Below are 10,735 nucleotides of genomic sequence, written 5' to 3' on the forward strand. Positions count from 1 at the left end.
GGGAGACATGATTTAACAAGGACAGTGGGAAAAGGATCAAGCTGGCAGGTGGAGGACTTTGATTTGCTGATGATGCTGGAGATGTCATCAGCAGAGGGGAGGGAGAAGACGGAAAAGGAGAGGGGGGGAGGGGGGAGGTCAACATAAATGCAAGTGGCGGTATTTGGACCAAGGTGTTTATGAATTAAATTGATTTTTTCATTGAAATAGAGTATTAAAGAGTTGCAGAAATCAGTGGAAGCCATGTGAGAGGGTAGAGAGTTAGGGGATGAGACTGAACGGTTAAGAAGAGAGAACAGTGTTTTTGAATTGCCAACATTAGCACTGATGATGTCTGAGAAGTAGCTGGATTTGGTTTGGTCTTTATACTGGATTATGTGGTTCTTATAGAGTTCCTTGTGGATAGTGAGACCGGTTTTCTTGTAGAGTCGCTCCAACCTCCAACCTGGAGTTGTTGAATTTATTATCAGCCTTTTACATTTTGGTGGCGGCCGATGATGTTTTTGCCCGTGTCTGTCAGTTAGCGAAAGGATTCATGGGGTGGGTTTGATTGAAGCTCCCAAAATGCATTCATTAAATGTACATCCACAACTGATTAACTTCTAGAGTGGCCGTCACAGCCAAACGACCTTTGGAAACACAAAACCAGCTAGAACTCGACCAGCTGACAAATATTGAGCTAAAGTTTGATGTGGTGGTAGCTGAGTGCTACACATTAAGGACATGAACTGTTGGCTTCAACCCATTTGTCTGTTAGCAAAATATCTCATAAACCACAGAACAAATTTTAATGAAACTCTCAAGAGTGAAATCATTGGATGTGCATCTACAACTGATTAACTTTTAGAGTCAACTCAGCTGAAGGTGGCTGTAACTCAGTCAATTTCACAGATATTGAACTGAAACTAGGAGTGGTAGCAGCTGAGTCATTGTCAACATTTTGAGATCTTGCATAAAACATCATTCATAAGGTTTGACCAAAACGGCTGCAATGCTCTCATTTTCAGCATACAGTGATATTAGTTTAAAACTGGAAAACAAAACTGTGGGTGATATGCATTCCTTCAGATCAGCTCTTTAATTTGCTATGAGAGTTGCATCGTTCTGTTATCTAAACAGAAACTCTCACTCAGAAGTGCTTGTTTATTTGTGATTTTATTTTCTGGGGGTGTTTACAGTGGGAAAAGCTGGACAGTTTCAGTCCTCTGTCCGCAGCAGCAGCACAAGTGTCTAACATGAAGAATTACAAAAAATAAAAATGAAAAAGTTATTTTTCAAGGCTTTTAAACTCTTTTAAACTCAAAAATTAAACTCATCAGACCTGGAGAAGTCAGAGGTCTTCTTATTAACCACTTAATGACACAAATATTTCCTCATCACCTCTTTAAGGACCAAATGTAAAACAAAATTTAAACACCGGAACAACAAAGTAAACACCTAACCCAGAAAAGGCCAAGCAAATCATAAAGTCAACTTTTATTGTGAAAAATTTGCGTCCACATAAATTGGCTGAAAAGCAAGGCTTCTGAGCCTTGGCCCGGTCCCAATACTCCCACTTGCACCCTCGTGTCCTTTAAATGTGCGTTCATGCTGAAGGGTTTGAGTGTGTAGTGTGTGTGTAGTGTGACCCAATTCTCCAGAGTGCTTTTTAGCCCTGCCCCTTTTGTGTACTACATCCGGCCTTCTGCGAGGCCCGCATCCAAGTGGACTTCTGTGTGTTTACCCACAATTCATCGCTGCATGTGACGTTTCGTTTTTTTTTTTAAATTATCTTTATTGACAATGAAAGGGTGTTTTATTAAAAGGTGGAAATATAGCAGTGGTGACAGAGCGAGCTGCGTCTGTCATGAAAAAAGCAGTTTTCAAATGTAAAGTATTAAAATAATTCTTGTTTCACTCTGCTGTACAGATGTGAATACTATCAAACTTTGTTCCGTATTCAACAAGTCAGAACAAAACACATTTGAACAGCCAAATATCTCCTGCAATGACTTATACTGTACTTTTAAAATCATACTGGCACCTTTTTAAAAAGCCAAAACAAGGACCGGTCCCGCCATGTTGGATGTCGCAGTTACGATGCAGAGGCGCAAGACAAAGACGTAACCCGTACTGTCTCAATTCTCTAATGTCTGCCTGCTTGTAACCTGCGCACACGAACCCTTCTGTGCACTTTGACTGAGTACACACTTCATAGAGGGGCGTAGGGTGTAGTGTGAGTGTTGGGATCGGGCCTTTGTCACTTTACAGCCATGATGGGACATGATCGTCCAACGTGGAAGACACCAACACAGCTGCTTCCAGCTCCTACAACAAGACCAAAAACAAAGTGGTGGAAACACTGAAGCAAGCGGCCCAGACAGCTCCAACATGTGACGCTCAGACATCCCACAGAATCTCATATCACTGTACTCATCATTGACTCTTTTTTTTTTTTTTTTGTTTATTTAGTTTTGTTTTCTGTTACAGTGCAGAGCAAATTATTGTGTTTCATTTAAATCTGAGAGATTCTATGCTCAGGATTTGGTCTGAAACATAATGATGAATGCAACAATAATCGTTTATAATCGCATCGCAGCTCTCTGAATCCTACTGCCTAAAGGTTCCCACCTGTAATAAACAGCAGACAACTTGTAAAATAAATCCACTAAGAAAAAAAAAAGCTGTTAGCTAGAGAATTAAGGCAGTTATTTTCAGTAGTCCATTAGTACGACAAAGACACACGAAGGGGAGAGAGTTTCCTTGACAGAAAAACGCTCATTAAGAAACCGATTGTCTTTAAGACTCTGGTGAAATAAAAACAAACTCCCGGTTCCACAACTTGGAACAGGGATTGTATTCCAGTCTTTTGAAGTTTTTATTCACCCACTTCATTTAGTGTGAGAAGACTGGAGAAAGCCTCCTGATATCATCTCCGAGGTCAAACACAGTCAGCTCCACTTCCTGCTTTTAGTCATTTGGCTGCAAGACTTTCTGTTGTTGTTGTTTTTTTAAAAAGTGCACATAGTGACTGAACAAGGCATCCGTCAGATGCTTGACATTATGCGTAGTAGTCCAGTTTGCTATCTATCGTCTTGCAGCCTTTAACAGAGAACACTCTGTCAAATTTGGGGAAATAAACCAAATCTTTGGCCACCTTGTTGGCCACATTCTGGTCCGGTTCGAGTCCTCTGGCTTTCATCTCAGCCTTGGTGCACTGGATGATGTGTTTGTACTCCAGGGGCAGAAACGGCACAAAGAAGTCCACCAGGTTCTTGTCAATTAGACTTGTGCGATAAAAGCCACCTGAAAAAAAATTCATGGGTGAATAATAATAATAAAAAAAAGATGTTTATGGATGATAATCATACAGGTACTGATATGATCTCCTCTCACTTTTGTTGTTGTTGAACACAGATAGCGAGAGCGATGTTTCGAGGTCTTTCAGCTCCATCTCTTCTCGATCTCGTCCCGCTCTCCAGAAGTCTAAAGCTGTCTCCACGATGCTCTCTCCTCCAGCATTACTGAGACACATTCGAGCAAAACAGACATTCAAACATCTGCAGCTTTTTCTGTCTCTGCGAAACTTTTATTTATCTTTAAAGAAGCTGCAAAACTCCTAATTCTCTGTCCATTTTGAAGTTGGGTTCTGTCTCAAAGTTATTAACAATTAAAGACCTAGCAATGGGGTAAAGGTGTACCGAACTGATACCATTTGAAAAAAGGACGGACGGAGTCGTGCTGAAAAGCGATCGGGGTGCGACTCCCCATGAGGGAGCGCGCACGGGTGTGAGTGGTATTAAAGCACGCCTCCTCTGCGCTCTGGGGGTTTGGAAAGGGAAACAAATAATAGTCATCACTGACTGTGTTGCTATTAGCTAAGCTAGCAACGTGCCTTAGCTCTTCTGCAGCTATCTGAGACATCTCTGCTACGAGTTCACTTCCTCTCAAATGAGGCGTTCTCCTCTACGGCCGAAAGCACAGGCATGAACAATCGATCTGCACATGGATCCTGCTCCTTCCTGGTTATTGGCCAATAGGAGAGGAGCTGGACCAAGAAGACAGCCTCCTCATTTGCATACTGAGGCAGAAATGCACACAGTAATGTAAAGAGGAGTAAATGTCAAAAGAACAATGCTTGTATAAGGAAAAAGCAAAAGTAAAATATAAACATTACTTGATGAAATACACGTGTAAGAAAAAGGCAAAAGCAAAATATATACATTTCTGCTTTTATTTTTGATTACTGTTAGACGTAAACTTAGGCTGTGTGCCATCTATAACAGGGAAGATACTAATAGTTTATAACGTTCATGCAGAACCTCACTTCAAAAAGATAAAATATCCTTTTTATGTTAGTGGAAAATCTGAAGTCTGCATAGAGACACAACCACACGCACACAAGAAAATAAGCACTTTAAACATTTTTTAAAAAAGAATCAACGTATGGCTGTAAAGTGTGTTTTTTTATTTTCTTCAGGATTTTGCAGGTGGATTTGTATCCTGACTCCATGGTGCAGCAGATTCTATTATCTGACAAACAAAAGCCTTAAAACTATTTTTTTATATATATAAAAGCCAACAGCACAGAGACAGGAGGGGCCTTGCAGCTGCTCAGAGTATCACATTTGCTCCATGTCAAGTTAATAATCTCTAAAAGCCTCAGACACTACGTTGGATATATTTACTGAAATTACACAATGTGAATGAAGTTGTTCAGAGTTCCTGCTGCACCTTCTGACAGAACCAAATTAAGATCACTAGACTGGATGAAACCAAGGCCACTGATTAAAACTGACACCATCAGCCTTATCACTTTTCACCTGCTGGTTCTGCAAACTTTCACTGGAGATAGTTGGGATTAACGTATACACACTGCAGCCAGTCTGACACACTCCCTCTCTCATTATTCCAGTTTTTAATGAAGTTTAGGAAAACATAAATCCTGAATATCCACAGTGAAGAGCTGTGAGTTCATATTAAGTAGTTTGTGTTAAACTAAGCTCAGCTGGAGTTCATTAAAGCTGTTCTGTGATCTGTCAATTAACATTTCAGAGCAAACATCATGACTTATTTCTGTCTAGATAGCTATTCTTGGTGATTGTTTTAATCATTCAAGTTTGGCTGGGTTAATAACACATTTATCAGTGATGTGACAAACTCAGAAAACAGTTTTTCTTTACTGTAATGGAGGCAGTCAATAATGTTTTTGAATAGGTTTGTATTCATTTGCAAAATATCATGAACCAGCTGATGGAGTTTATTGAAACTCTCAAAATAATTATTAGATGTACATCTACAGCTGATGAACGTTTAGAGTCAACACAATTCAATTTGGCTGCCACAGCCAACTGACCTTTGGAAACACAAGAATTGCTAAAACTGAATAAATCTGACAGATTTCCTTCTAACATTATGTGTGGTAGTAGTTGGGAGTGATTTCCAACACATACTCTGAGCGCTAACTGATTGAACAAGACGTTTGCTTTTACCAATAACTGTTTGAGTCATCCCTGATTGTTTGTTAGCAAAATCTCTCTCAGACAGTAGTCATTGGATGAACAACTGATTACCTTTTGGATCCAATTTGACTCAAGATGGCCTCTGCAGTTAATCAACTTTAACCAACAAGACAATGTCTACAACTTAGTAACATGAAATGAGATAAAATCTGATGTGGTAGTAACTGAAAACCACTCCCAACACATACTGTGAGTGCTAAAACATCACATAAGAGCTTATAATACCACGCAAGAATACATAATGTGATTTTTTTAAGTTTGACTACAATAGTTATAACTCTTAGTTTAAAACTAACATGAAAGAATGTGGGCAATTTGCATTTTTTACCAAAAGCTAAATAAAAACAAATGAAACAAAAACCAAGTTCATTTTGCACACAAAACTGTTAGAATTACATGTAGTAACTGTGCCTGTACTCGTCTCATCACACCATAAAGGTCTCATGAACAGAAACAACAGTCAACCATAAATATAAAACCTGAAACGTTCTGCATCCCGCTGCAGCTGTAAGACTTTTTTTAATGTTCCACACTGAATACATCACTAACTGAAGTCAAACTTATTCAGTGAATAATCAAAACAATTTATACTACAGATTGTTTGGTTTGTTCAAGAAATAAAACCAGCTGTTGGAGGTTTATCTCAAAGTATAAAGCTAAGCTCTGGACAGCGTTTCACCTGAGGAAGATGAAGATAGACTTCCGATATGAAACTCCATCCAGCTTGTCGTAGTAGTCCAGGTACGGTTTGATGCTGTCAATCAGGCCGGGGTGCATCTTGTCCATCTCGTCGAAGATGAACAGGGAGCGTTCACAGTTGGAGATGTTTCCTTTGATCCACTGCTGTAACTGAGACTGAGGACAAGAGCAAAGAGCCCAGTTCACTCTAAGGCCTTTAGGTTTCTAAACCACATCTGTGGGAATCGTTACCTTGTAGGTGGCAATTTGACTGGGATGAGGGAAGTGAAGGGTGGATGTGAAGAGGTGGACGAAGCTGCTGTGCATTCCTTCTTTGTAAACATTTTCGGCGATGAGCTTACTGACGAAGTTCTTCCCGGTGCCGGTCCATCCGTGCAGAGAGAGAACCAGAGGCTTCTTTGGGTTCTCGTTGTTCATGAATCCATTCACAGCTTTTAAAACGATACGTGATGCGATGTGCTGCCCAAAAAGTTTCTCATCCAGGTCGGTCTGTAGTCCTAACAGATTCACAGAGGAAAGTCATTAGCAGAATAATGGCTGTGAACACGGCAGAACCCTTAGTGAACTGGATTTGATCAAACCCACAAAAAAGAGACGAGACCGCAGAAACGGTGGCGAATCACTTTAGAAACAATAAATATTGGGTTAATGTTGCGGGAAGGTTGCAGTGTTTTGGGCAAAGTTGCAAAAAGTTGTGATTTCACTGGGTTTGCTTGATTTTGCGTCAAAAGTTGTGATCGCAACATCGCAAAATCTTGGAGGGTCTGGTTATTACTGTTTCAAAGCACATTCAAAACCAGCAAAACTTGACCATCACAATTTAACTAAACAAGACAACAAAATAATATTAAAAAAAACTAAGAAATACACTTAATAAGACAAAAACAATAGTCAAACTATATAAGATCTGTCTCCTACTATATTTAAATAAAAGAAAAGTGGCACGTTTTAAAAAGAAGTTTAAGTATCTCAACAGTCTGAGTGGTGCGTACATGCAGAGTTAACTATTCCACAGATCTGGAGCAGTCACAGTAACAGTCTGTTAGTTTGGATCTGGGAACATCTCAGAGAAACTGACTTGTTGATCAGAGAGGTCTTACTAGTGCATGAGAGTTGGGAAGATAAAGACGCCAGTAGAGAAAAGTCAACAATGGGGAGTAAAGACATTGTTCTCGCAAAATCCTGAGTGTTGTTTTTCAGCATTTTCCCAGTGAACATATACATAAACACGGGTACAACTGTTCCCATCAGTATCTGCAAGGATCAGAACAAGTTCCATTTTGCTGCAGAATGGAGCTGAACCAGCAGAACTTGATTCCCTACAGGTTTATGAAGCTTATTTTGCTGCAAGAAAGCCTTTTGGAGAGCAGTCTGATCTGTCACTACAAGTTCTATCAACAACAGCAGACAGATTTAATTTTTTATGGGATTTTTGCCACACGATTTCTACCTTCCATACATACAGCAGTGTTTACAGGTCTCTCCTTCTGTCCTGTTTTTGCACCGGACCATTTTCTGAGATAATTTTTTTTAAGTCAATAAACTCTGACCAATTAGTAACTCAGAAATATGGCTTCTAACCCAAAGAGCTGAACTTTTTTTGACAGACCAGCTATTTTGCTTTAAATTTTAGTTTTCTATTAATAGAAATATTTTATTAGCAAAAAAATCATTGAATAATAAATAACAATGCTTGACTCAATACGCAGAACGGTTGCTACGGGTGCCTAAGAGGGTCAAACATTATTCAGCGCTGAAAGAAAAAAAAAATCCAGATAACTTTCGGTTTTCATGCTTTCTAACGAGGCGCTCTCGTCAAACACCTGATCCAAATAGTGCAAATACAGGTCGATAAAACTGTCCGTCTTTTGACTCTTCGTGTACTAGAAACCCGCCTGTAAGTGCTCACCTGTAGCGTTGAAGGCGATCCATTTCTTATCACAACTTTCGTGAAAATAGTTGTAAATGGTCCGGCCCAGAGCCGCAGTCCCTACACCGACTAGCACCGTTGTTGTGATCGGATCAAAGGCGTTCACCAGCACCCCGGCTGTCAGTAAAACGTGTAAGCACAAGCATATACCTGACACTTTCATCGTCAGAACCGATTAATTCCAGACATGAGTCGTTTCCTTGTGACAAAACAGTTTCAATACCTCGAGAGACCAAAATAAAAAGGCGCTAAAGCTGCAGAAAACTAGCTACCTACGTTACAACGGGGAACTTCCTACTACGTCACAGTCACGTGATACACGAGTTCCGGTCAATACACTCAACAGGGCGTTCGTGTTTGAAAAACAACCAATTTCAACTGTTCAAAATATCTTTGTTTTACTCGCGTAAAATGTGGCGTTTTCCAGTTATTTAAAGGTGATTATTTAAAATTGTCATGGGACTCAGTTACGTGCTTGCTGGAGGTTTTACCTGTTTTGTTGAAAGAAATCCACTCCTGGCGGCAGCACTCGTGGAAATAGTAGAAAATGTTTTGGTAGCTGGCTAAAATCCCGGTAAGAGCAGCAGCCATGCTGACCGCTATAGTGGTACTGATGGGCTCTAGTGCCTCCGCCATGCCGGAACAGAACAGCACACACAGCAGCAGGACGTAGTGCTTCCTCGGCTTCATTCTATCGCTTCAAACTGCGAGGCTGACAAAGCTAGCTGAAGCCAGAAAGCAGCCCGCCTACTGTTTGCCACGGAGAAGCGTTTCTTCTTCTTCTTCTGTGATGTTTTATGGCGGTTGGCAAATAACGGAAGGTGTGCATTACCGCCACCTACTGATATGGAGTGTGGTTCGTGATGGTCCATATATATATATATATATATATATATATATATATATATATATATATATATATATATATATATATATATATATATAAACCTATATACCTCTACATATAAATATACTTATACACATCAACCCACGCACTCGATTATACATACTTATACCCAACTATGTATTCTACCCATCTATATCATACAAACATTCACAAACACACATACTATAATCAAATTCTATGAAATAATTTTGTTTTCTTTAAAAACCTAATAATTATCTGAATATGTTTACTCCTCAAATTCTTCCTCAAAATATCTGTTAAATGAATTTTTTCCTTAATTTTTTCAAACTCTCTCCTCATATATCTTCTTTCTTTTCTATATTTATGACATTCTAATATAACATGCTCTACGGTTTCGTATTTTCCACAATCACATTTGCCAGTATTATGCTTTTGTATTTTATAAAGTGTAAAATTAAGTCCTGTATGTCCAAATCTCAACCTTGCTATCACTCTTTCCTCCTTTCTATTTCTTTTTCCACCTCTTTTTTCCCCTACTGTCTTCTGAATTTTATAAAACCACCTTCCTGTTCTTCCTCCATCCCACCTTTTTTGCCATTCTTCCATCAGTTTTTGTTTAACTATACTCTTTCCCTCAGATTTACTTGTTTTAACTGTAAAACTAATAGTATTTTGAATTTCCCTCTTTGCCATTTTATCTGCCCTCTCATTTCCTTCTACTCCAATATGAGCTGGAACCCACACAAACGTAACTACCAAACCCATATTTTGTAATCTGAATAATATATGAAATATTTCTAATAGAATGTCCATCCTACTATCCTGCCAGAGTGATTATTCTTTAAACGTAATAGTGCAGAGCTCGAATCCGAACATATTATTGTTTTTAATGGCTTTATGTCTTCTACCCATTGTAATGCTAATAATATTGCCAACATTTCTCCTGTGTATACTGATAACCCGTCTGTAATTCGTTTTCCTATTTTTATATTGAATTCTGGTACTACAAAGGCTATTCCTATTTTCCCATTTATTTTTGATGCATCTGTATAAATTTGAATATATTGATAATAACTGTTTAAATATAACTGTACTGAATAATTATCTATGATGTAAGATTTTTCTTGTTTCTTTTCCATTATTGACATATTTACTATTGCTTCTGGTAAAATCCAAGGTGGTATAATTGATATTGGTATTGGTATTGAGAAGCATTTGGCAAAACACAGAGGGTGTGTATTACCGCCACCTACTGGTATGGAATGTGGCTCGCTATGTATTATTTTCTAACTATGTCTGTACTATATAATTAAATTCTAATAAACAGTTTCGTTTTTTAAACAAACTAATTATAATTTGTGTATGTTTGCTCCCTAAATTCTTTTGTAAAGTGTCTATTATGTTTAACTTTTCTTTAATCCTTTCAAACTCTCTCTTCATTTATTTTCTCTCTTCTTCATATTTTTGACTTTCGAATATAACATTTTATTGTTTCATCCTCCCCACAGTGGTCACATTTCCCTGAATTATGCTTCTGTATTTTAAAAATGTATAATGACCAAATCTGAGTCCTGTTATTAATCTTTCCTATTAATCTGCTCCTTCTTCCAGGTCTCATTTCTCTTGCTGCCCTTTGGACCCTTTAAAACCATTGTCCTTTGTTTTCTCCATCCTACCTTTTTGCCATTCTTTCTTCAGTCTTTGTTTGATTAAACTTTTTGCTTCAGATTTGCTTAT

The 10,735-nt window shown here is 38.6% G+C and overlaps 1 protein-coding gene across 2 annotated transcripts; it reads right to left on the bottom strand.

Annotated features, from left to right (window-relative positions):
- Positions 1-2,407: 2,407 nt before the first annotated feature.
- Positions 2,408-8,910, bottom strand: tor1 (torsin family 1). Of its 2 annotated transcripts, none has more exons than XM_017431213.3 (5): positions 8,622-8,910; positions 6,432-6,697; positions 6,181-6,356; positions 3,376-3,503; positions 2,408-3,285 (listed from the first exon to the last, which is right to left on the bottom strand). In XM_017431213.3, the coding sequence occupies exons 1-5, from the start codon at positions 8,818-8,820 to the stop codon at positions 3,041-3,043; spliced, it is 1,014 nt and encodes a 337-aa protein (XP_017286702.1). In that variant the 5' UTR covers positions 8,821-8,910; the 3' UTR covers positions 2,408-3,040. The 2 variants fall into 2 exon arrangements, with proteins under 2 accessions (XP_017286702.1, XP_017286703.1); XM_017431214.3 differs by lacking the exon at positions 8,622-8,910 and adding an exon at positions 8,110-8,419.
- Positions 8,911-10,735: the final 1,825 nt, after the last annotated feature.

The sequence above is a fragment of the Kryptolebias marmoratus genome, linkage group LG14 (assembly GCF_001649575.2).
Source record: "Kryptolebias marmoratus isolate JLee-2015 linkage group LG14, ASM164957v2, whole genome shotgun sequence".
Classification (NCBI taxonomy): Eukaryota; Metazoa; Chordata; class Actinopteri; order Cyprinodontiformes; family Rivulidae; genus Kryptolebias; species Kryptolebias marmoratus.